The sequence below is a fragment of the Pantherophis guttatus genome, chromosome 6, assembly GCF_059756535.1.
Source record: "Pantherophis guttatus breed Tessera chromosome 6, ASM5975653v1, whole genome shotgun sequence".
Taxonomy (NCBI): domain Eukaryota; kingdom Metazoa; phylum Chordata; class Lepidosauria; order Squamata; family Colubridae; genus Pantherophis; species Pantherophis guttatus.
In genome coordinates this window covers 32,477,613-32,503,633 of record NC_142068.1, presented here as the reverse complement: position 1 = coordinate 32,503,633, position 26,021 = coordinate 32,477,613, and the positions used below count along the sequence as shown (strand labels likewise).

Genomic DNA, 26,021 nt, shown 5'->3' with positions numbered 1-26,021 from the left:
TGGTATAACCAGTAACCTTGCTATGCTCAGGGCTCTTCTGTTCCTTTGGTGAGGAGCCCAGTAATGTAGTTGTGTTACCAATAAAACATACTTAGTTTCATCTATCTCCAATCATTCTGGTTTATGATTTAAGTGGGCATTTTCCCCACATCTTGTGTAACCAAGACAAACATTTTTTTTTTTTAAATTAAGAGATCCCTTACTTACCAGGAGGACCTCTTAGACCTTTCTCTCCTTGAGGACCTAGTTGAGTTCTTCCTGGAAGCCCAGGTTCTCCTCTGTTACCTTTTGGTCCTTGTTCTCCTATGCACCCTGGAGGTCCCATTTCACTTAAACCTTTACAAGACAGCAGTAATGAGTGAAAGGAAATAAGTGTTGGATTTAATGGCATAATGATTTATTCCTTTGATTCTATCCAACTGAAGCTTTATTTGGTCAATGTGTGATTTTTTTCTTTAGCTTTCCTATTTGGGATATCAAGTCCTTCAGTTCTTCCAGACACAACAAAGGTCAATGAATTTTGCAAAGCAACATGGGTGAGAGGCTGCTAGTAGAAACTACCATGGATAATACTATACATATGCACAAAGACTTATGTAGAGTTTTCTCTGATAATTAGCGGGGGGGGGAAGGGTTGTTACATCATGAATATTTCATTCAAAATAGAGTTGATTAATTTCTTGTAGTATAATTCTTTTCTTCATTAGATATTCCTCTATAATAATATTAACTATTGCATGTTTTTACTAGTTTGCATTAGAAGTAACTAATGTCATCAAGAGCCAAGCATCATACATTTATTAAATGTAAACAATTGTTTCTTGATATTGCCTTTAATTAAAAAAAATAGTATAATAATTTTCATTCTTTACCTGGAGGTCCTGGCAAACCCTTTTGACCTTTTTCTCCATTTACACCATTTACTCCAGGTGATCCCGATAAGCCTTTAATATTTTTGGAAAAATAGAATGAATTCAGGAAAAGAAAATGATCATTTTATAAACATGCAACAAGTAGACAAATGCAACAAGTAATCAAATGAACAATATTTTCTATCAAAATTTTAGCAGATGTAAACTTTTTGTTACTTACAGGAAGCTAAAATTAATTATAAAACCATAATTTTATATTTTTTATCTCTTATCTGACCATTCCCTAGGCAGCATTTCTTCTTTCCATCTCTCAAGGTTTTTCTCATGTACTATTATATAAATGATGGAACCTGGATGCACAATCTATTTTGATCTTCCAACTTCTGTTCCACAGACAATTAAATTTTTTACAACTTCTTCCACTAATTTTTTATAACTTCTTCCACTAAAGATACCTAGTAGTATAGAATAGGTAAGCTAACAGATGTGTTTTCAAAACACCAGTTTATGCAGTACACTTATATCAACCATCATGTATGCATTTTAATACCATGCTGTGCACTGACATCTGCAATAATCATATTTCTCCACAATATTTACCTTTTCTACCTGGGTTACCAGGTGATCCTGGGAAACCTGGAGTTCCCAAAAAACCAGGTTTACCTTGTTCACCTGGAAGTCCTGGAAATCCTGCAGCTCCCTGCACACCTAAAATAAAATAAACATTTCCTATATTTGAACACAATTTAGTATTCTCTCTCATGTTGTTAGAATTCTCCCTAATTTAGCAACATGGTGATTAAAATCTCTAGAAGTAAGATAAATCTAGGAATGCGTTCAAACTAAACTGGCATTTAGCCGGCCATTCTAAAGGAAGTTCAAATGTCTGCAGTGGCATGCCAAAAACTGAAGCAGATTGGACTATCAGTTTGCTGTTCTTCTGGCACAGGCCTTCTGGGACACCTCATATACTCTACCTCACAATACCCATTTTGAATTTAAGGACATTCAAATTTAAAAACCTATTTATCAGTTTAAATCTGCCCAAATCACTCCAATATCAAAAAGGGGGAAGAAATGACATTTTGAAATGCCATTGAATATTCCTGAAATCATGAAAGGCAATTAAAAAATGGACTAAACAGTATAGATTTGCACAAAACCAAGCTGATTTTCCCTAGTCTAAGGAGAAGAAAGGGGCTATGTTTTTCACATTGTGAGGTAAAATTGTGAATGATTGTGTATAAATTACATTTCTATTAATATTTTCTTCTTAGTCTTATTGCATTATTCATGTGTTCGCTTTCACTGGCCTGTCCATCATCATACTTCACAATATTTGTTTTAATATCGATCCAATTTTTCTTTAGTTCTTTCTCACCTGGGAATCCAGGTATTCCTGAGTTTCCAGGCAGTCCTTTGGAACCCTGTTTTCCTGGTTCTCCTTGAACACCTAATATACCCTGGTCTCCAGGTAATCCAGGAAGTCCTTAAACAGTCACAAAACAATCAAACTTTAGTGTAAATATTTTTCAGTAGAATGTGCTTATTGAATTCTCTTTCTAGGCAGATGGATATTTCAACTGGCATCCAAACCTAACCATGATCCTATTGTTCATCATCAGTTAATGATCTATACAAAATGCAAAGAGTAATTCTGAATTACAATGAAAACATTGTACTAACCATACTATTTATAGTCTATAGATAAGATAATACCCTTTAAAAATAAATTTGTATTTCTAAAAAAATTACAATAACTATAAGCAGAGGAATAAAATTATTGCATCCCTGTAGTGGTTAAAAAGGGAAGCAAGGAAAACAGGTAATGAAACCCCTTATGAATAATTCCTTAATATACCTACTACACATTAATATATTTATCTGGAATAAACAATTAACTTTCCCCGATGAACATAACTTATAAAATCAGATCATATACTTGAGGAGGGTTTAACTTTAGCTTGACAAAAATTCAGTTACAGTAGTGAATCAACTTGTGCATCAAACTTGTACATCAAATTGTTCTCAACTTGGCAATATGCCAAACATTTTGGTAGCAAAACTCCAGCATCGCTATACTTTTCCATTTTAACTATGGACATTCTGGTGGCAGTCAACAAAAATTCTTATTCCAGCTAAATTGTCAAAAATGTATAAGGCAATATCAACCCAGTGTTGGAAGTGTGAAAGGGAAGAGGGGATTTCTTATTGTGCATGGTTTCTTGTGAAAAAGTAAAAAAGTTGAGTGCAAATTCATGCAGAGATGCAAAAGATATTCCAGATGAATTATTTTTATTGGTTTTATGGATGACAAACTAGAAAAGAAATTAATATTGTATATACCAACTGTGGTTATTGTCTAAAAATAATTGAAAATAACATCACCTGGTAATCCTTGGACTCCTATAGGGCCTTTCTTGCCAGGTTCACCATAATGAGTAGCTGGGTCACCTCTGCTACCTGTAAACAGTGGGAATTGATGTTACAATCGAAAGCTATCCTCATCTGAAAAAATAGATCACTTTTGTTTGTATTTCTCATGATAATATCCACCCTTTGGGCTACTCAGAAGTTTTCATTTTTATAACAGTATTACTAAAAGCTTGAAGTCATTTTACATAATTTAACAAAATGATTTCCCAAAAAAAATCAGACTGTCTCTGTAACTAAAACAAAATGAACATTATTTTTAAAAATGTTCTATAGCGTTAGTTGTGTGAGAAGAAATTTGAGCCATTTTCTATCACTTCTTAAGCACCGTGAATTGGATCCGCTTTTCAGTTTAGCTAATTTTGCTTTTGACAAATGCTTCTATCCAAATTCATTTCCCCCAGCTCCACAAAACTGGATATAGTAAGAATCTTTACAAAGCAAACTCATGTGATCTTTCTGAAATTCTATATTATTATAATATGATTGTTAATACCTGGTACCATTACTTTCTCAGCTGAAAATCAAGAATAATTACCAGACACTAAATTATTCTTTATCTAAGTTTTTCTGCAGGCAAGCCGTTTGTTTCTTTCAAAAATGTATCATAATAAGTAACGTAACTTACTGTTATTTGAACTAGTAGCAAAGAAGGGTTTTAAATTCCATATTTTTCTCTATTATTTTTAGTTGCTTTGAAATTATGCAATTAACTATTTATTTTTCTGTGACCATAAGATGGAATCATGTAATTTTTAGTTATATATTGAATAAATTGAATGAGATACTATTTATCCATTAACTTTTCTTTTTAGAGACGCAGGAGATTGTGCTATCAATCAAATTGTCGGTTTTACCATGTAATCTTATTGGTTTGCTAGGAATGAAATACCATTGCTTCCAATGTGGATTGCTTTTAAATACATCTGTATAAGATTTTTTTGTTTCTGTCCCACAAAATTTCATTAATTTTATTATTAATATGTTAATTTATGTGCTTCTAAATCATTTTAATGCAAATTTGCTTATTATCGGCATTACATCTGAAAATTTCAAAAAGAGTTATTCCGCCCATAATGCCTTTCTTAATGTATATATGCAGATTCAAAGGACAAGTGATTTTCAGTCATTAGTTATTGGCATTATTAATGCGTCCCTACCTTTTGATCCTTTTTGGCCATCAAGTCCTGGAGGTCCAGGAAGACCTGATGGTCCCTGTGCACCCTGAAAGAAAGAAAAAAGTGTAACTTATTTTATTTATTTATATTTATTTGTATCCTGTCTTTATTATTTTTACTAATTCAAGGTGACAAGCATGTCCAACACACCTTCCTTCTCCTACTATTCCCAAAACAACAATCCTGTGAGGTGAGTTGGGCTGAAAGAGCATGACTGGCCCAAGGTTAACCAGCAGGCTTTCCTGGCTCCCAAGTTTCTAGCCTGATGCCTTAACCACTAGACTTATTGTACATAAAATATAAAAATCTGCCTGTTTGAGGAAATCAATCAAGCATCAAACATGCATCCAAACATGTTCATTGATATGGGAAGTGAATGCTAATGATCTCATGGGGAGCCAAATACTATATAAACAAGAAAGACATAAATAAAATAATTATAAATAATTCTAGTTCTTCCTCTATACTAGTGCCTCCTTTCTAATTTGTACTGTTTTTGTAGGAAATATTTGTCTTGGATCATGTAAGCAAGAGAATTTTATCCAACATGCTGCCCAGGAATTTTACTAGGTCAAGAGGCTGATCTACTCAGAGTCTCCAACAATTGTGTATGCAGCAATTCCTAAGAAATACAACTTTTAAGTATAAACAAGCCAGGAATTAAAAAAAAAACCTGTGGCTTAGAATCTGATCTTGTTTCTCCAGAATGTTCTCTACCACCTCAGTTTATCTGTATTTTTTTTTCTGGATATTTGGTTGTGCTTCCCAACAAAGTACTGGGCTACAATTTCCGTCACTGTATTTCTAAAATGGTCTCTGAATTCACTAAATGGCTCAGAAGATTGTTGGAAAAACTTACAGGTAGTCCTTGACTTATGACTGGTTGATTAATTACCATTCAAAATTATGACAGTTACTGATGGCCTGTTCTTGAAGTTCTGACTGCCCTACCATTTGGGGCACATGGCAACAGACTTGCACTTACATCAGGGATGGGTTCTGAAAATTTTTACTACCGATTCTGTGGGTGAGGCTTATTTTGTGGGTGTGGCTTGGTAGGGGTAATGTGACTGGGTGGGCGTGGCCAACTTTTTTTTTTTTTTTACTTTTAAAAGCATTTTTTCTACAACCTTAAGAGCTTGCAGAAAAAAATGCTTTTAGAAGCTCTGACGATCAGGCAACTCAGCTGGGATTGCCAGAGGCTTTTAAAGGCATTTTTTTTCCTACAACCTCTTCGGCTGAACCGCGAACCACAAACCGGTGCGAACTGGGAGCAACCTACCACTGACTTACATGTGATTGCAGTGTCCCATGGTCATATAATCACATTCTGTGTATTTTTGCCATTTTCTGGCAAAAAACCACCCGTTGGATAAGCTGAATTCAGATTTACGACATGTGATTTGCTTAATGACTATGTGATTACTTTACAACCACCTGATTCACTCATGGCCATGGTAAAAACTGGTATAAAATTGAATTCAGTCACGTAGTCATTCGACTTATGATCGCAACAACTTATTACCACAATTCTGGTCTTAGTTGTGGTTGTAAGTGAAGGATTACCTCTATTCTTGAGGCTCATGCTTTGCAGCTTGCCACTTCCATTAAAATAAGATCAAATGGGAAGTTTGATGCACACTCATGGAGCTGTTACCAAGCATACTCGCAGGGATAGGGCTCTTACTCATTATTTGATATAATAGATATTTGGGAAAGTATTGCTCAGGCAGTTTAGAGAAAATGTATGATTGCATGGTCCATGAAAATCTATTAGAAAATAGTCATAAAAATTTAAAGGTGTCACTAGACAGCCATGGTGAATGTTATTCCCCCAGCATAGATGGATCTGCTTCTCCCTTAGTTCTAGGAGCTAAGAAAAAGCAGCAGTAGTATATTATTACAGCACACTACAGAATTATATTATGATTTCATACACCATACATATTAAAATATGGATTATGTCCATTTCTACAGCAAGTATAAAGATAAATATGGTATAACTTTTTGGCATACCTGATTGCCTTTTTGTCCTTGAAAACCAATTATCCCTGTCACACCTGGAGGCGCTGGGGGACCTAGTGGGCCCTGGGAACCAGAGTGTCCAGCATCGCCGGGCTGACCCTTTTGAGTGCCTGGAGCTGCTTGTTTGCCTGGTGGTCCCGGAATTCCTCTGTATCCAGTATTGCCTTTATCACCTGAAATTATTTCACAAGCATTGCAATATCAAATAATACAATAAATGTTTCTAACATGTATATTATTCAGCATCAGTGGTGAAATTCATCCAGATCGATCCGGATCGCCCAATCCAGTAGCGCCGGTGGCGGGAGGCTCCGCCCACCTGCCCGGATGTCATCATGTCCCGTTTTTGATCCTCTGCACATATGCAGAAGGCTCTGTGCATGCGTGGAGGAGGGCGTGCTCACATTTGCGAACCAGTAGTGAAGATAAGTGAATATCACCCCTGCTCAGCATTCATACTTTCACTTGATTTTGTATGTTAATTATAGGCATATTTTATATTGGATTTTACTCTAGATTTTACTGCCTTTTGATCCCCCCCCCATGTAATTCTAAATAAAGGGAAATCATACCACTCCAAATCATTTCATCACTGAAATTTGGTAGCTATACTAAATTTTGGCAACATCGTCTTAGGGTGCTGAGGGTAAATGCAGCTTGCAGGTTCTCAATTTGTACTGTTTTAACTGATTTTAACTGATATGTGTTTGATGAAAAGGCTTAATGTTATTTTTAAACCTTGATGCCTCAATAATTTAGTTTCTCTCAAAAATGCAACATCTTGACTATATTGGTCGGGGGCATGGAGGTGGAAAAATGACTTGAGACAGCCTTGTTAATATATGTACCTAATTTATGTGCTTACCTTGGACCCCTGGTAACCCCTTATCACCAGGAAGGCCTAGTTCTCCATGTTGTCCTTTTACTTGCAGGACTTTGATTCTGCCCTTGTCCCCTGGTAATCCTGGTTCACCTTCAAAATAGAACATATGCAACAATTTACTACAATATAATTGCTTGAAATATATCCACCTCTGCCTCTGGGATGGTAGAGAAAAGTAAAGTCCTACACTTAGGTAAGAAAAACCAAAAATACACATATAAATTGGGGGAAACCAGGCTTAATAGCAGTGACTGTGAGAGGGGTCTAGGAATCTTAATGGACAACCAACTAAATATGAGCCAGCAGTGTGCAGCGGCAGCCAAAAAAGCCAATACAATCCTAAATTGCATTAATAAAGGGATACAATAAAGATCAAGTGAGGTACTCACTAATACCACTCTACAAAGCCTTAGTAAGACCACACCTAGAATACTGCATCCAGTTTTAGTCACCACACTATAAAAAAGGTGTTGAGACTCTAGAAAAAGTGCAGAGGAGAGCAACCAGGATGATTAGGGAACTGGAGACTAGAACAGTTACAGGAACTGGGCATGATAGCAGTGTTCCAATATTTGAAGGGCTGCCACAGAGAAGAGGGGGTCAAGCTATTTTCCAAAGCACTTGAGGGCCAGACAAGGAATAATGGATGGAAACTGATCAAAGAGAGATTCAACCTGGAAATGAGTAACTTTATGACAGTGAGAACAATCAACCAATGGAACAGCTTATGGAGCTTCATCACTTGAGACTTTCAAGAAAAGACTGGACGCCATTTGTCAGAAATTGTGTAGGGTCTCCTGCTTAGGCGGGGGGTTGGACTAGATGACCTATATGGTCCCTTCCAACTCTGTTAATCTGTTATCTCCCCAATGATATAATTGTACAGAGTATATACCACATTTTAGACATGTGTTTATTTGACGCTTAAAAGACATAAGCATCAGAATTCTGAAAATGTCTTGATTCACTTGTAAAACAATAAAGATGAAGCATAGATGTTCACAGGAAGCAATAACATGTATAGTTACTTCATGAGACAAATTCCACTAACATCACATTATAGGGAGCTTGCATTATAATGTAACAAAACACATTTTCTCATGTTGATGAAATCTCTGTATTATATGGACACCCTACATCAGTCCCAATATCAAAAATATGAATGAAGAACCTACTACTGAAATTTTAATCCCTTATTTTAAAAAAAGCAAACCAACCAATCATCCAACTTTTTTGCTTATCTCCTTAAGGTAGTGTGACAATGCCTAATCAGGAATACATCATACTTCTTACCTAGAAGAAATATAGAGCTCCTGGTTACATTGAGGCCTAATGGCATTCTAGAATTATAAAATACTTATTTTTATTCAATTAAAATAGTTTAACTGTACAGGTAGTCCTCAACTTACAATAGTTTGTTTAGTGACCATTCAAAGTTACAACGGCACTGAAAAAAGTGACTTATCACCATTTTTCACACTTACAACCTTTGCAGCATCCCCATGGTCACATGATTTACATTTGTATGCTTAACCACTGACTCATATTTATGACCGTTGCAGTGTTCTGGAGTCATGTGACCTCCTTTTGTGACATGACAAGCAAAGTCAATGGGGAAACCAGATTCACTTAACAACTGTACTATTAATTTAACAACTGCAGTGATTCACCTAAAAAATGTGGCAAGAAAAGTCATAAAATGGGGTAACAAATTACTCACTTAGCTATTTGGGGCTCAATTGTGGAGGACTATCTGTATATGCCACCCAGAGCCATGTACAATTGATCTGGACAGCCATATAAATTAGACTATTCTACATACCGTTGGAACCCTTTCTCCCAAATTCTCCAGGAGGACCAGATAGACCAATTTGTCCTTCTTCTCCTTTTACACCTGATGCTCCCATTTCTCCTGCATTTCCTGGAAAGCCTGGGAAACCTAGCATGCCTTCAAATCCTTTGTCTCCTTGTTAGAACATTGAGAGAAAAGGGACCATTAAGTTATACAATACTGATGTATCGACTGGATTCCACAACATGCTAAGTCATGGCTTGTCCAACCCAAGTTCACATTCCATATTTTTAGATTTTGAACCCCCAAATCAACCAGCCCATACCTACCTTTTGTCCCTGGAAGACCTGGCAGTCCGTTTTCTCCTGAAAATCCTGGATCTCCTCGTAAGCCTGGAAAGCCGGGTGGCCCGTGGGTTCCAGGGGCTCCTGGCAATCCTTTCATTCCAGCTGGGCCTGATGCTCCCATATCTCCTTGAGGACCTTTAATACCCTTCAATCCTAATGGGAAAATACAGCAAGCAATATATTATCCCATTCTTTCCAAGGCCATGTTTAAAAAAGGGAATTCTTCAAATTTTGTCTACTTGTTCCTCTTCACTCACCACATTTAGATATCCCAGAACTGGAGGAAGCAAAGGAAAGCAGTCAAGATAGGCAAAATTACAATAACGTTTAAAACTTTCACAAGCAGAATTTGACATTCTTGAGCTAAGTCTTTAGAGCTGTATTGATGATGCTTCCTCCTATAAGGAAAGTATTCAATCCAATTGTTTCTTTATTGCTAACATAATTTTCCAGCAACCAAAATGACACCTATGTTCATTGATGAAGAATACAGAAATCATACTGACTATATTATTGATACGAGGTGGAAGAGCTCACTTATAACAACAAAGACAAGGCAAGGAGCTGATCACAAGCTTCTCGTGTATAAGTTTCATTGCCAAGTATGGAGGCTAGAAAGACTTTCTAATACTTATAGATTTTATAAAAGTTCTAACCCAGTGGTGTCAAACTCAATTTCATTGAGGGCCGCATCAGGGTTGTGTTTGACCTCAGGGGGCAGGTTGGGCATGGCCAGGGTGGCTGTAGCCAGCTCAACGTCACTCATGTCAGGTCCACCTGTGGTGGCCTGACTGCACTGCCAGCGAAAACAGGCTCCCGAGCTCTGTTTTTGGCTGTGATGGCCTCCTGCAACCCTCTGCCAGTGAAAATGGAGCTTGTGAGGACCTCACATGGCCCTCACAAGCTCCATTTTCACTGGCAGAGGCACTGCTGGCCAGTCCTTTGCTGTTTCCAGGACAGCCCTGCAGGCAAGATCTAAGCACCCCATGAGCTGGATCTGGCCCCTGGGCCTTGAGTTTGACACCCCTGTTCTTACCAAACAATGCTAGCAAATATTCAGAATGATACAGTAGCCAACTGAAAAGGTCATTCTAATACCAACACCCAAAAGAGACTTAAGAATGTGCCAACAATCACACAGTATCCTTACTTTCATGTACTTACAGTCATCTTAGTATCATCTAACACAGATCACAGCTCTATCTGAAAAAGGAGATGCCAGATCTCCAAAATGGCTTTAGAAGGGGCCAGGTATAAGAAACATTGCTAATGCATGTTGGATAGCAGTGTAAGTTAAAGAATACTAGAAAGAAGTAAGTTGTGCTTCATTGATTATAGAAAGGCCTTTGATTTTATTGATCATGTCAAGCTGTGGAATATGCTGAAAATAATAGGAATTCCATTGTCTTTATGCAAAATCTATGCAAAGGTCAGGAAGGCACAGTCTGATACACTTGGCAGCCACATGGTCAAGCAGACTGGCTCCAAGATGGCAAAATAGTTAGACAAACAGTTATAAACTCTCATTTTATATACAGTATTTAACCTATTTGTGGGGTATATGTTGAGAGAAGTTGGATTAGAGGAAGATGAGCCTGATTTTAAAACTGGAGGAACAAACAGCAATAACCTGTACTATGCTGATACTACTCTGATAGCTGAAAATGCAAGTGATCTGCAAGTTCTAGTAAAGAAGGCCAATGAAGACAATGAGAAAGTCAATGACAACCAAACAAAAAAAAAAGAGTGTATATAAAAGCCAAACCCATGACAAAAGATACAGCCACCAATATTAGATCTGGCAATGAAGATGCTAAAGTGCTAGATAGGATAGTTCTGTCTTTTAGAACTGATGATTAACAACAAAGAACCCAGCAGTCAAGAAATATACTGTGGACTAACACTTAGTACAATTCCAATGAAAGCCTTGGGGAAAATGTTCTTAAAATACTAATCACCAGGCTCAAATTATTCTACTTCAGATCAATTAGGTAAAGACATAGCTCCCTGAAGAAGGCTTTAATGCTGGGAAAGAGGGGGGGAAAGGATAACCAGCATCAAGGTGAATGGAATTAGTTGTAATGATGATGGGTGCACCATGGAAAATCTGAAGGATCATGCTGGTGATAGATCGTCCTTGAGAAAATCTATCTTCATGGTTGCTGACACACATGCATGTATACAGTATGTACCCACACATATACAAGTATATATGTTTAAGAAAACCTGTATGCAGGACAGGAAAAATTTAGATACTGCTTTTCTGATAAAAAAATTTGGGAGGGCACAGCAGCAGGGAATTGTCCAATGGGAAGATCTGGTAGCCTCCAATCCGAACTGAATTCCAAAAGGTTTAATCCAGATAGGATTTTCTTTAAACCAGTTTAGAATTGAAAGCACAGCACAAGAACAACATAAATGGTGTGTGTTGATGTAATGTAAAAATGTAAAAATATTACTGCTACTTTGACAGTGCACATCATGGTAATAATGCAAAGATGCAACAATGCTAGTATGCATTTGTCTGTGTGTGCATGTGTGTAGAGACACTAACATATACATACATGCAGAGACAATATAGGGTGATGATGATAAATGTGTGACTATGCATATACATGCTTATACTTATAGGTATATAAACAAGTTTGAGAAGATTTGCATCCTATTGTATATTTTGGCTTGTTGAGCATTTCCCTGCCTCACAAAAAAATGCGAAAGAAAATTAAATGTTCATGTACATAAATGTTTACATCAGTTTGGATTCATCTGAAATCTTGACATAGCTTTCAATTAAACAACAACTTAAAAAATCAATTTTAAGAAAGAAATTCTCAGTGATATGAAGGGAAAAGAACTTTCATGATGTGCAGTCTGAAATCCCTGTTTTCTGGAAAAACTCTATACTTGAGATATGCAGTAACCATCAACCACTTATTGAAGACTGCTGCTGAATGCTATTGATAGATTATTGCTTTGAAGGCCGAACAGGAATTTGGATGAAGGCTGGCAAAAACATAAAGCCAACTGTCTGATGGGTCCAAATAGTAGGCATTAGTCACATAGCGAATATAAACATGATCGCCGACATCCGATGATGGATATGGCACAAGAAGAAGAAGAAGAGAATATAATCAATTACGATGTATGCGATTTTGTTTTCACCCATATTGTGTTCACCTTTAGGTCCTTGTGTTCCAAAAGAGCCTGGTGGTCCTGGTAGCCCCTCCAACATTTTCTCACAAATCAGTCCAGGTGATCCAGGATAACCCATCACTCCTGTGTCACCTTTTGGGCCTCGGGGACCTTTAGCTCCTGGAAGCCCTGGGGTGCCAGGTTGCCCTGCAAACAGATTTTATAAGTTGGGGTGAGAGGGGACAAACAAATATCTCATTTTCCTAGAGAAGTTGAAAATTAACATGCTTAATAGCAATAACACTAAGACTTATATCCACTTTACAGTGCTTTTCAGCCCTCTCTAAGCGGTTTACAGAGTCAGCATATCTACCCTAACAATTTAGCTCCTCATTTTATGTGGTAGATGCCATGGCATTCCTGGAATTTTAAATCCGATTTGCTACAAAGCAACATTAAAAAAAAAAATAGAAAAATCTTAATTATGTCTGCATACTTTCAGATAATATTGCCCTTTCCTGAATTGAAATCCTATTTACTATAAAATAGATAATATATATATAAGAAATTGACTTTATTTGTACAGCTTTGCTCCACAGTTTATACTGTGTATTGGTCCCTCTAGAAATATTTTGATAATGCACCAATTTGTCACAAAACAGATTCATCAGTGAATCTGTAGCTTCGGGAAATCATATCTACTTAAAATAACTCAACCATGAGGACAGAACAATAGGAACTAAAAACTCATTTATCTCTCAAATCTTAAAAGCACTGATGTGGTCCATTCAAGCCCACTGATAAAGATAAAAGGAAAGATTGTGAAACTACTGTAGAAAATGGAATTTGCTATGCATATTTTAAGTCTTATGATGTTATGGGGCTCCTGGGCAATCAGAATGTGGCAAGATGCATCCCTTCTATTTGATTCAGACTAAAAATGACAACAACATTTTACAATATTTCTCTAATTCATAAGATACTTTGGTTTTTACACTCCTTTTTGTTGAGTTATCTCCTTCCTTTTTCTTATATTTTGATTGATGTACTTACTGAATTAACTATGATTGAATTGTTCCCTATTTTATATTTATATTAACTCTTTTAAAAAACTGTTTCCTCCCCAATAAAATTTAATTTTGCATCCTTCGGCTTCTTATACTACAAATTTGTTTTATTTATTTTTATTCCATCCTCCCCCTCTCTGGCAAATAAAATATAACCAACGGAATTCAAGTACATCTTTTAGCATGGAAGAATGGACCTCTTACCTTGAAGTCCAGGAAAACCAGGGTCACCTCTTAGGCCTGGCAAACCTGGTAGCCCTGGAAAACCTCTTTTGCCCGGGGTACCTGGAGGACTGTAGGTAATGTCACCTGGAACACCTTTTGGACTTTGAAGCCCAGGAAGGCCTGGCAATCCAGGAGGGCCATCCTGACTTGAACCTTGTTCACCTGGATCACCTGGATCACCAGTCTCACCCCTTAAACCTTAGAATAATGACATATAGATTACACAGATTAATGGTTAGTTCATTTCAATATGTTCAGTTTCTCATGAAACAGTATACAAAATAAGAATGCAGAAAACACTACTCAATCTGAGCTATATCTAGCAATATCAATAGCACTCAGACTTATATACCGCTTCACAGAGATTTACAGCCTTCTCTAAGTGGTTTACAGAGTCAGCATATTGCCTCCAACAATATGGGTCCTCATTTTACCAACCTCCGAAAGATGGAAGACTGAGCTGGTCAGGATCGAACTGCCAAACTGCTGGCAGCCGGCAGTCAGCAGAATTAGCCTGCAATACTGCATTCTAACTATTGCACTGCCATGGCCAGTCTTCTAAGGTCTATTGAGATTGCAATTGCAGTAATCTTCCAGATATGTTACAAGTCCCTTAATTCTCAAGCCTGATATATTGGGAAGGATGTCTTATGTTGTAGCCTAAGATACTGTACTTCAAAATTTTGTTTTTGTAGTAAATTATCAAAAAGGTAGGTGGGGAAGTAAGAAGGAAGGGAGGGAGAGAGAAAAGGAAGGAAGGAAGGAAGGAAGGAAGGAAGGAAGGAAGGAAGGAAGGAAGGAAGGAAGGAAGGAAGGAAAGATGGATTACAAAATACAAAGACCTGCAAATAGAAGTACAATGATTGTGGCAAAAGAAAGCAAAGACAGTACCAATAGTAATAGGCACTTTAGGTGCAGCCACAAAACAACCGGAGCATCTGTTGAATACCATCAGCATTGACAAAATCACCATCAGTCAATTTCAAAAGGCCGCTTTATTTGGAAAGCTTACATCCTACTATGACACCTTTAACACTATCAAACAATATTTGTCTGTTCCGGGTCCTGGAGAAGAACTTGATAGGTGAATAAAAATGCCAAATTCCATCTAAATATCTGGCCATAACAATAACAATTATTAAACATTTTCATGAGATTCTGATGTAACTTTTTATACTTAAGTATTTGAAATAATTTTATTTATTTATTTATGTATTTTAAATAACATAATTTCTTCAAGAGGCTATGAAAAATGATTGCAGCTTCATGATTTCAAAACAGAATGGAATCTTCTTTGGAGAGGACATGATCATGCCAACCAGTGTATGGAAAAAGGCAACTATCTCTGTTGGATCACCACTGGTTGACTTTGGTGGAAGGGAAGGGATTGTAAACAGTGGTGGGATTCAAAATATTTTACTACCAGTTGTGTGGGCGTGACTTGGTGGGCATGGCATGGCTTGGTGGGCATGGCAGGGGAAGGATACTGTAAAATTTCCATTCCCTCCCCATTCCAGGAGAAGATTATTGAAAAATTCCCATTTCCTCCCGATCAGCTGGGACTCGGGAGGAAATAACATGTAATCACATAGATCCCAATCACTTCTGGGTATATTTTGAAAGCATGTGGTAGAAACCAATTTCCTACCTTCTTTACATTTTCAGAAATTATAAGAAATTAAGAAACAGAAATAGTTAAAAAGGGATGATGCTACTGCAATTTGCATATCTCAGTGATGGAGAGATACAGCACTATGCTGTAATTCTGTCCTAAATATGATTTTAATTAATGATTTTTTTCAGCATTCAGGAATCTGTATGCATTTATGTTTCGGTGTTGCATCAACTACAGGGAGAAAAGCAACAATAGTTAATGCAGTGTAGATTGGTTTTTGTAGATTTCCATCTTTAATAAATAAAATATTTGGACTTTCTCACTTACCTTCTGGACCAGGATTGCCTGATGTTCCTAGTCTACCCTTTTGGCCTTTGAAACCATCAAAACCATTGGGTCCAGGTGGGCCAGGTGGGCCTCTTAACCCTTTTGGACCTGAATGTACAGAAATAATTCAGGGGTCCATGACTGGATTTTAAACACTTTTAAACATTCTCTAAAGAAAATTAAAAGCGAGCTCTATTCAGAAAACTAAAGAAAGGCTGTAGGTAACCGACTAGATAAATCCATCCAATAATTGCTTTGTTTGGCAATTGTAGACAACTCCGCCAACAATCTTTATCATTCAAATTTCTATATTTTAAAATGACTGTCAATCAAGCTGAACAATACACTTCTTAACATTAAGAGTCACAAATAAGGAATTATCTAATAACTAAAGCTGCATTTGGTTCTTGCTGTTGTATTTAACTTCACAGATTTCTTAAGGTATACCTCCCAACTCACTTTCTGGGGAAAACTTTTTATACTTTCTTTCTGTCTTTTCTTCTAGTTTGCATTATATTTTATTGTTCTGTTCACTACTTTTAATAACATTATTTTTTCTAAAAAAATAAATTCATTTAAATCTTTCTGTTTTAATATTTGGTACTTGGCCAAAAGCATTAGTGCAAGCAAGCAAATCATCATAACATTTAGTTCAGTTATAAGGATTTTTTATAAAGTTATAAGGATTTTTTGAAATTATAGAGGAGACAAATTGCATCCCACTTTTCTAGAATGATGTGATAGAATTCTATAGAGAATCAAAAAGAAAATATATCTGAGATTCATTAATCCTTTAGAAAGAACCTTCATGCTAATCAACTACATGTATGTCTGTGAATATAATATGTGTGTGTACATGTATATGTGTGTGTATGTATGTTCATCACTAAACTCACAGTCAATATAAAATGTCACAGTCCTTCTACACAGAATATCACAAAATAGTCCAGCCATCTTTTTATTTTGGACCTTACCTTTATATTTCTCTTTTCATTCTAAAGTGATTTTGCTACACTTTTGTATGAGTCTAAATTATAAAGGGCTGTTTATTTTTTTAAATAAAGACAAATAACTTGATTTAGCAAAAAGAATTATTTTATTTTTGTGGCCATACCTGGTATACCTTTAAATCCTGGTATACCTGGATTCCCAGGATATGTTCTTCCACTTGGAAGAGTAATACCTAAAATAGAAAAAAATATTATATGCGAGTCTCAACTCCCAATCTTCCAGACCATTAAACCAATAATGATTTATTAACTGGCTAGAAATTATTTGTAGGGAAATATTCCTTCTAGCTGTGGCAACATTTTGAGTAATTGAAACCACTAAATAAAAATTATACTTATTTATAAGTAAATGTGCATGGATATCAATACAGGTAGTTCTTGACTTATGACCATAATTGGACCTGGAAGTTTGGTTGCTAAACAATAAGCCCTTCATTTTGCTTATAAGAAACTGGCTGCAAAGGTCACAAATAGCAATCACATGACCACAAGGCATTGAAAAACTGTCATAGTTGCAAGCCAGTTTCCAAGCAGCCAAATTGCAATCATATGAATGCAGGGATGGTGCAATGATCATAACTTCAAGAATAGATAATAAATAATATTTTTCAGCAATATCATAACTTTGGACTGTTATTAAATTAATGGTCGTAAGTCAAGGGCTCTTTATATTTTATTCTTACATTAATGCTGCAATAACAATTCTGTGTCAGTGAAATATCCAATTGAAAACTGCCCTTTTCCTTTTTTATTTTCAACATCAATTAGATTACCTTTTTGACCCTTTGCCCCAGATGTTCCTTTCATACCAGGGTCTCCTGGATCTCCAGGTAGGCCTTGGACACCTTGTGGGCCCTGAATCCCAAAACCGGGTGCCCCCATTTGACCTCTTGAGCCAGGAATTCCAGGGTCTCCAGGAAATCCTTTATCACCTTGTATAGCTCTTCCGTCTTCTCCCTGTCCACCATTCAGATAAATACAAAATAATATTTGTGACCTGAATGTCATTTAAATGCTATTAGGTTCAAGTTAATTTAAGATCCTATCTAGATGTAATCAATTATCATGTGGGCAGTATGTCTAGTCTAAATTCTTATTAAATAGTTTAAGTCATAATTAGTTACCCATATAAACTATATTTTATACATGTATAAAATACTATATTTTTATCAAAGTGATCTTGGAGTAAATTCACAACAAACAACTACAAAACATTTTAAAATTCCAGAATTTGATAAATTCAAGACTGAGTTCTAGCAATATGCAGGCTTGAAGGAACAAAAATATTTTGCCTGGCAACCAGTGGTGGGTTGCCCCCGGTTCGGACCAGTTCTATAGAACCAGTAGTAAAACCGGCAGGAGGCCTCGCCCACGCCCCGGATGTTGTCATCAGCGATCTGAAGCAAGGCACACGCGCGAGTAAAGCGAGCACGTGTGTGCGATTCTGTTGTGAACCTGTTGCGAACCAGTAGTAAAGGTAAGTAGAACCCACCCCTATTGGCAACTAATAACAACCACCTAATTTGAGCTTCTACTCATTGTTTTCTTTACCTCTGATGATGACAGCACTACATGTATTTATTAGGAACCAATGGCATACTCCACAAACAATGAAAAAAGTAATTTGCAAAACGAGTAGTAGACCATCTCAGTAGTGAGAAATTGCTCAGTCCAAGTGAGGTTTAGAAATGTCAAGCTAAGAATCTGCCTGGAAGTTAGCCAGCACTAGTAAATATGTCTGCTTACAAAAATAGTTTGCCATTGTCTTATTTGTTTTGTTTTATGTGTCTGTCTAGGTTCTAGTCCTGGTACAGGTAGCCCTCGACTTACAACAGTTCATTTAGTGACTGTTCAAAGTTACGATGTCATTGAAAAATATGACTTATTACAGTTTTTCTACAGTTATGACCTTTGCAGCATCCCTCTGATTATGTGATCAAATTCAGATGCTTGGCAACTAGCTCATATTTATGACCCTTGCTGTGTCCCAAGGTCATGTGATAACCTTTTGCGACCTTCTGACAAGCAATGGGAAAGCCAGGTTCACTTAACAACCGGGTTACTAACTTTTCAACTGCAGTGATTCACTTAACAACTGTGGCAAGAAAGGTCATAAAATGGGGAAAACTCACTTAACAAATATCTCACTTAACAACAGAATCCTTGGACTCAATTGTGGTTGTAAGTCGTGGACTACCTGTATTTCATGAAGATCTTTCATTCAAGGAGGTTCAACCCTGTTTAACTTCTGACCTTCTCTATTACAGTTTTTACTATGAATTGCTGAGACGAGACACAGATGTCCAGATATTGTCAACTCCTGAAATTTGTTCGGAAAGGAAGAGGTACCGATTTACAATAAAAGACAGGCTTCAAGATAAACAGATTTACTTGAATCCCTTTATCACCCGCCAATCCTCCTTCTCCCGTCTTGCCAGAAGTGCCATTTATTCCTGGAAATCCATATATCCCTGGAACACCTCTTTGTCCTTTTACCCCTACAAATGATGGAAAGTTTATAATTAGTATCTGAAGAAATACGTTTGTGTTACAATTCAAGTCAGTCTCAGTTAATAAGAAAAATAATTTCCAATAGTTGTAGAACAGAGGTATCAAACTTGCGGTGTCACGTCATCACATGATGTACCGGGTGTAGCCAGTGCGTGATACATCTGGCCCACAGGCCACGAGTTTGACACCCGTGTTGTAGAATAAGCATATATACAAAGGAAATAATTATATTGTAATAATGAAGAAAACTGGATGCATATCATAAAGACTGTCAAGTTTAAAATTCCGTTCTTTCTTGCAAGGAATATTAAACAAAACCCTCAATAAAAACCATCTTGTATCTTGTACAAGTTTGACAAACTAATAAATACAAATATAAATACAAGTACAAATAGGTAGCTTATAATGCATCTGAGTTCTGCAGAGGTAGATATTTGTCAAAACTTAAGATGTCTTTAGAAAACTAGTATATAGTAGATTACATACTTTATATAAGGAGCAGACAAGTTATTTTTTATATTTTCTTTTTTGTCAAAGGCCACATTTTCTTTGTGAATATTTTATAAGGACCTTTAAGAAAATAATAGGTGGGCTTAGTTGTAGGTGGAGTTAAACACTAGATGGGTCCACAGACAAAATGCAAATATATATTTCACCATACAGCAGATTCGGCCAGATTGCCTTTTTTAGGTGTTCTGAACTGATTCAAGGGGTTTTTGGAAATATGGTGCAGATTATCTACCTACCTTATGTAATGTAATAGAGAAATAAATATTACTCAGTGGTGAGATAGATGATGAGATGCAGATTGCAGTATTTCCCACATTATTATTAACTGAGTCACAAAAATGAAGCTGAGAGATTTATTCTAATTATGACATAGATTACATTTTGGGAATTGGCACCTATCATATAATCATTATTTCTCATTTCATTTTCCATTCTTACTTACATAAGGACTATAATAAATCAAATCCAAGTAGTACTTGATTGATTTATTAAATCCAAATGGTTTAATCCTATCTTATGGGATAAATGTTGCATTGATTTCAAGAGTCTGCATAGGTCACTTTTATGATTAATTTTAATAAAAAAAATTCTGATTGTTGAAAAGAACTTCAGAGTACCTCTTTGTAAGCAGAAACATGAGCAACCCAGGCTCTAGATCTCAGATTGGTAAACAAACTGAAGGAGAATTTATATGTAATAAATTCCTATTGCTTTAGAAGCATACAGATGCATACTAAATAGCAGAACATATCATGCAGGCTTAATATTTCATTTTGTGTTATCTTTGTCAGTCTTCTTGTTTCATACTGGTAAACCAAGATGAACTCAAAATTTCCTGGTTCAGGTGTATCAGGCATCTGTAGTTTAAACAAGCCATTATAAAATATATGACCCAAATGTGGAACAGGAGAATATAGGCATCATGCTTAATTAAGATAATTGCAATTGAACTAGACACAAGTAAGTACCCCATTGCTTTTAACTGTATCCTCATTTTCCTTTTTCTCAAAGTGCAGTACTACTAGATTTGGAGATATCAAAACAGCAGTTCTCAAATCTTATAATTATAATAGTTTGCATAGTTACCTTTGATCCTTACTTCAGCTGGGTCACCTTTATCTCCTTTTTCACCTGTCAGTCCAAATGGACCTGGCAATCCCTTAGAAATTTAAAAATACCCAGGTTATTGTTAAATTCACTCAATTATTTATTTGAATTAATTAAATATTGCAATTAGAAACTTTATTCAATGAACAGGATGGAAAAAAGAATGTGGTACTTACTTTCTCCCCCTAGTTAATGAGAAATTTATTCTGTTTGAGAAGACAACATACTGATTAACGTATTTCTTTCATGACATAGTATGTAGTAGTAATCTCTTAGGAAGATTAGAGATATTGTTTAATGAGTTGTTTTCATGACATTCAGTTCTACTAGAACATTTGCTTCCAACTAAACCTGATTGAATTCCTTAAAATGTTATTTGTTAAATTATAATTTGTACTCTACTTATAAAGTACTTCAGATAATGCAATAAAAATATTAATACTTAAAGAGAAAAATATAATATTGAAACAATTATTAGATAACTTGTAGCTTGATGATTATTATTGAGTTTATTTTTCCTGGCCATTTCCCCAGTATTTGGAATCTGCCAAGGCATCAAGAATTGTGGACGTTGGGGAAATCAAGTTTGGTTAAAATAATAGCACAAGAGTGAAGGAGAAATTGAGACCTGATTTCAGCAATGTACAGATGATTTCTGTTAATTATTAACATTTGAATTGGGATTACTGTAAATCGGATTGTTTCTGACACGGAGCAAATGTCAAGAAGACTTTTGAAAAAATTATCTAGCATCTTTTCTTCCTTTTCCTTTGTTTTAATTATAACATGAGACCATGTTATCATATTTATACTTTTGCACACATGTCTATATGTTTTCTTCTATTAATTAGCTTGATATAATTTTAAAAAGCGATTACTCACTAAGGATCCTGGCTCTCCTCTTCTACCAGGAGAACCGGGATCACCTTTTCTTCCATATTTTCCAGGTGTTCCCACTTCTCCTTTTCTCCCAGGTATCCCTGGTAGACCTCGTTGGCCAGGTGGACCACAAGGGCCAAGCCCACATGAGCAGTTCCCTGGATTTCCTGTAATAAACAAAGCACCTAACATGAACCCAGTGAGAAAACTAAGTGACAGTTAACTCTACCACCCTCCTACATGAGAAATAAACTTTGCTGGAGGTTGCAGCTACTGTTTACATTGTTTTATTCTGTCTTTCTTCCCAAGTTCACATCTAGTGTGGAGCTCTGAAAAAAAAGAAGCTTTTTGTTCACTTCATACAATCATAGATCTTAACAAAGACATTCAAAATCACAGGCAATACTGAAGAAAAAGGGATGCGATGGCTCAGTGGCTAAGACATTGAGCTCGTCAATCGAAAGGTCGACAGTTAAGCGATTCGAATCCCTAGTGCTGCGTAACGAGGGGGAACTCCTGTTACTTGTCCCAGCTTCTACCAACCTAGCAGTTCAAAAGCACGTAAAAAATGCAAGTAGAAAAATAGGGACCACCTTTGGTGGGAAGGCAACAGCATTCTGTGCGCCTTTGGCATTTAGTCATGCTTGCCACATGACCACAGAGATGTCTTCGGACAGCACTGACTCTTCGGCTTTGAAACGGAGATGAGCACCACTCCTTAGAGTCGGGAATGACTAGCACATATGTGCGAGGGGAACCTTTACCTTTATTGAAGAAAATGTGGGTACGAGGCTTCTTCAAGGGACACAGGAGGTCAGAGGAAAAAGAGCATGGCAGAAAAAGTGGAAGGTCTTTGCTATTATCTAGTATGGCTGATTCATTTATTTTGATGCATAGAAGAGCGCTAGCTTTAAGGACATAAATGACTAAATATCATAGTATTTAAATATTTGGTTTGTGAGGGGTGCATATACTTGCCTTTCACTCCTTTTCCACCTCTTTCTCCAGGCGATCCTATTTCACCTTTAGCTCCTGGTTCTCCAGGGGACCCTCTCCCCTTACAGGCAACACCTTGAAGAAGTAAAATAATGCAGATTTATAATATAAATGTATTGGGTTTTTTCCCTCTGTCATTTTAAAAAAATCAAACTTATCCCTACTCTACTGCTTTATACGATTGACCACAGGCTAAAGTCCATTTGAATTAATATTTTCTGTCTCCTTTGCATCTGCATATAAATAGCTGGCATTGCTTTTCTACATTATCGAGTAACTGCTGTATCAAGAAGTTGGGAAGGAAGAATCAGAATAGTCCATAAATCACTTGTGAGATTTTTGCATTGTTCTTTATTAGATAAAGTCTATAATTCAGGGGCTGGATATATTAATGGAACTGTAGTAACTCCTTGCTTCATTGTTCAGATTTCTTTCAGCTTGTGGATCTTGATGATATAGGTAGAATGCCTAGAGAGGCCAGAGCTACCATTATGATGATTATTATTTATGGGACGTAAAACATCTTTGTGGGATGACTATGTCCCTCCTGTCTAAAAGAGGCAGTAATAAGACCATTAGTAAGGGAATCTCCCCTTAATCTTGAAGAGTTGGAAATCTATTTCCCACTTTTAAATTTATCATTTCTAATTAACATGATCAAGAAAATAGTGAGTTCATGTATACTAAGACATCTGGAACACACAGATTAACTGTGCTCAATTCTTCTCCATGTTGATTACTTCTGGACTACTGCCCAGCAACACTTTAAGGGACAGATTGGAGAATAAAGTACAGCATTGCATGCCTTTGTGGTGGTGCAACAAATGTCACTCATCTTTTTTTTGGTATAAGCCACATAAGCCAAAGAATTGAAACTGGTGATATAGAATAGAATAGATGAATAGAATAGAATAGAATTCTTTATTGGCGAAGTGTGATTGGACACACAAGGAATTTGTCTTTGGTGCATATGCTCTCAGTGTACATAAAAAGACAAGATACACTTGTCCAGAATCACAAGGCACAACACCCAGTGACAGTCATACAATAAGCAATCAAATCATACTAGGAAATGATCAATATCAATATAAATCGCAAGAATACAAGCAGCAAAGTTACAGTCATGCAGTCACAAATGGGAGGAGATGGGCAACAGGAATGATGAGAAGACCAATAGCAATAGTAATGGTAGACTGATAAGTAATGGTAGAACGAATGAGCCCAAATTAACCAAGTATCTTCCATTTCAAGGGAAGGGCTAGAATTTGGGTTTCCCTGCTCCTAGCCCAGCACCCTAAATAATACACCACACATATTCTCTCTTGTTCGCTCTCTATCTGGACAGGCAGAGTGGGAATGGAGTCAAGGATGACAACTGAAGAATGAAAATGTCTGATAAAATAAGCTTCTTCCTATGCTATCGTTGCCACCACACACACACACAAATAAGATAAGACTGATTCTATACCAAAAAACTGTGTTCTACTTAGCTAAAATGTATTCATATTCCTTGCTTTAGAGGAAATGTTATGGGAAATGTTGGCTTCTTTCAGTTGATATTCTGGAATTATTAATCATTCAATTCTCATGCAATGCTTCAATATTTGGCTTATCTTACCGGGTGGTCCAGGCAAGCCCCGTCTTCCTGGTACTCCTGGAAAACCAGGTAACCCTGGAGATCCTGGCCTTCCCAGAGCTGTATTAGATTGAGCTGAGAGACCAGGGTCACCATGGAAGCCTTGAGGACCCTCTACACCCAATGCACCTTTAGGACCAGGAAAGCCTATGGAAGAAAGGGAAATGAGTATATAATGAGCCTTAAAGCCACGGTGGCACAGTGGTTAGACTGCAGTACTGCAGGTTATTTCTGCTGATCACTAGCTGCCAGCAGTTTGGCAGATCGAATCTCACCAGGCTCAAGGTTGACTCAGCCTTCCATCTTTCCGAGCTCGGTAAAATGAGAACCCAGAATGTTGAGGGGCAATATGCTTACTCTGTAAACCGCTTAGAGAGGGCTGTAAAGCACTGTGAAGTGGTATGTAAGTGTAAGTGCTATTGCTTAATGAGTTTTAAAACCGGGGGGGGGGGAATAATTTCATTTGAGAAAAACCAGTATCTATCAGAAGAAGGATTACCAGACCTAGATGACAAAAAATCTAGACAATTCCAGGATAACACACACAAAAAAGAGTTTTTTTCTTGTATCTATTTGCTTCCACTGAAGGCCAGACCAGAAACATTCTGTTTTGAACTGTTCATTTATTAAATATTTTAACATGATCCCATTTGTATTACAGTCACCTTAATTTCTGATTTTCTTTCAATTTTTATTTAAACTATATTTTTCAAGTAGATTCATACACTTGATTTCCATATACACAGACTGGATTTTTTTTTTCACTTTTATCACTATAAATCAGTTTTAATGTTTTGGATTGCAACATTTATGTTTATTCCAAAATCAATACTTCACTATAGCCTCTTGAAATACATCTTAATACTAGATAGATGCATAATAGTTCAACCCTTTCCACATTTCCTCAGTTATATACATTCCTGCTGAACCACATTTTGTAGCAGCTGAAGTTCCAGATATCTTTCAAGATTAGCCGCATGTAGAACATGGGGTCTGTAAATGTGATTTATCTCTATGTGTCTATCAATGACTGATTTGTGTGAATGCCAAGCTGCCAGGAATTCCCTACTGCTTTTGGATTTAGCTTGGTCTAAATCCAAAACAAGTCAGTAAACCTCAAAGACAGCAGCACTGTTGACGTTCTTAGTCAGATAGTGAATCATCAACAAGCAAACAATCAAGTTCAGAGAGCACCAAGAACTCCACATAATCAATCCCACCTACTCCCAACCTAAAACATAGCTACATAAAGTTAATGACCATGTCAATTAGAAAACAGCTACAGCAGGGCAATGTTTTAAATGCAAAAATAAGAAAATACTTTGGAACATTCAGAATGTGCACCTTGCACATATCTGCAATTTCATAAAGCAAATTGGCCTTTATTTGGGATATGTTGCTACTATAAGCAGCATCCGTTCATCCCAAGAAAAGTTCCAGTCATTTTCCTTTTTTGACTTTAAATACTAAACCCTG

General features: G+C 36.6%; 1 protein-coding gene across 1 annotated transcript in view; it reads right to left on the bottom strand.

Moving 5' to 3' along the window:
* Positions 1–26,021, bottom strand: part of COL4A4 (collagen type IV alpha 4 chain) — a 71,522-nt gene that overhangs the window by 13,032 nt on the left and 32,469 nt on the right. Inside the window, exons 20-39 of the mRNA XM_060682903.2 lie at positions 24,528–24,692; positions 22,892–22,984; positions 21,917–22,080; positions 21,014–21,086; positions 19,298–19,404; positions 17,680–17,863; positions 17,011–17,079; positions 15,897–16,004; positions 13,934–14,152; positions 12,708–12,869; positions 9,513–9,683; positions 9,214–9,357; positions 7,374–7,481; positions 6,500–6,681; positions 4,466–4,529; positions 3,261–3,335; positions 2,254–2,361; positions 1,473–1,580; positions 873–944; positions 208–336 (exon numbers count right to left, since the gene is read on the bottom strand). Of these exons, the coding sequence (XP_060538886.2) occupies positions 208–336; positions 873–944; positions 1,473–1,580; positions 2,254–2,361; positions 3,261–3,335; positions 4,466–4,529; positions 6,500–6,681; positions 7,374–7,481; positions 9,214–9,357; positions 9,513–9,683; positions 12,708–12,869; positions 13,934–14,152; positions 15,897–16,004; positions 17,011–17,079; positions 17,680–17,863; positions 19,298–19,404; positions 21,014–21,086; positions 21,917–22,080; positions 22,892–22,984; positions 24,528–24,692 (2,505 nt within the window). The remainder of the gene's footprint in view (positions 1–207; positions 337–872; positions 945–1,472; positions 1,581–2,253; positions 2,362–3,260; positions 3,336–4,465; positions 4,530–6,499; positions 6,682–7,373; positions 7,482–9,213; positions 9,358–9,512; positions 9,684–12,707; positions 12,870–13,933; positions 14,153–15,896; positions 16,005–17,010; positions 17,080–17,679; positions 17,864–19,297; positions 19,405–21,013; positions 21,087–21,916; positions 22,081–22,891; positions 22,985–24,527; positions 24,693–26,021) is intronic.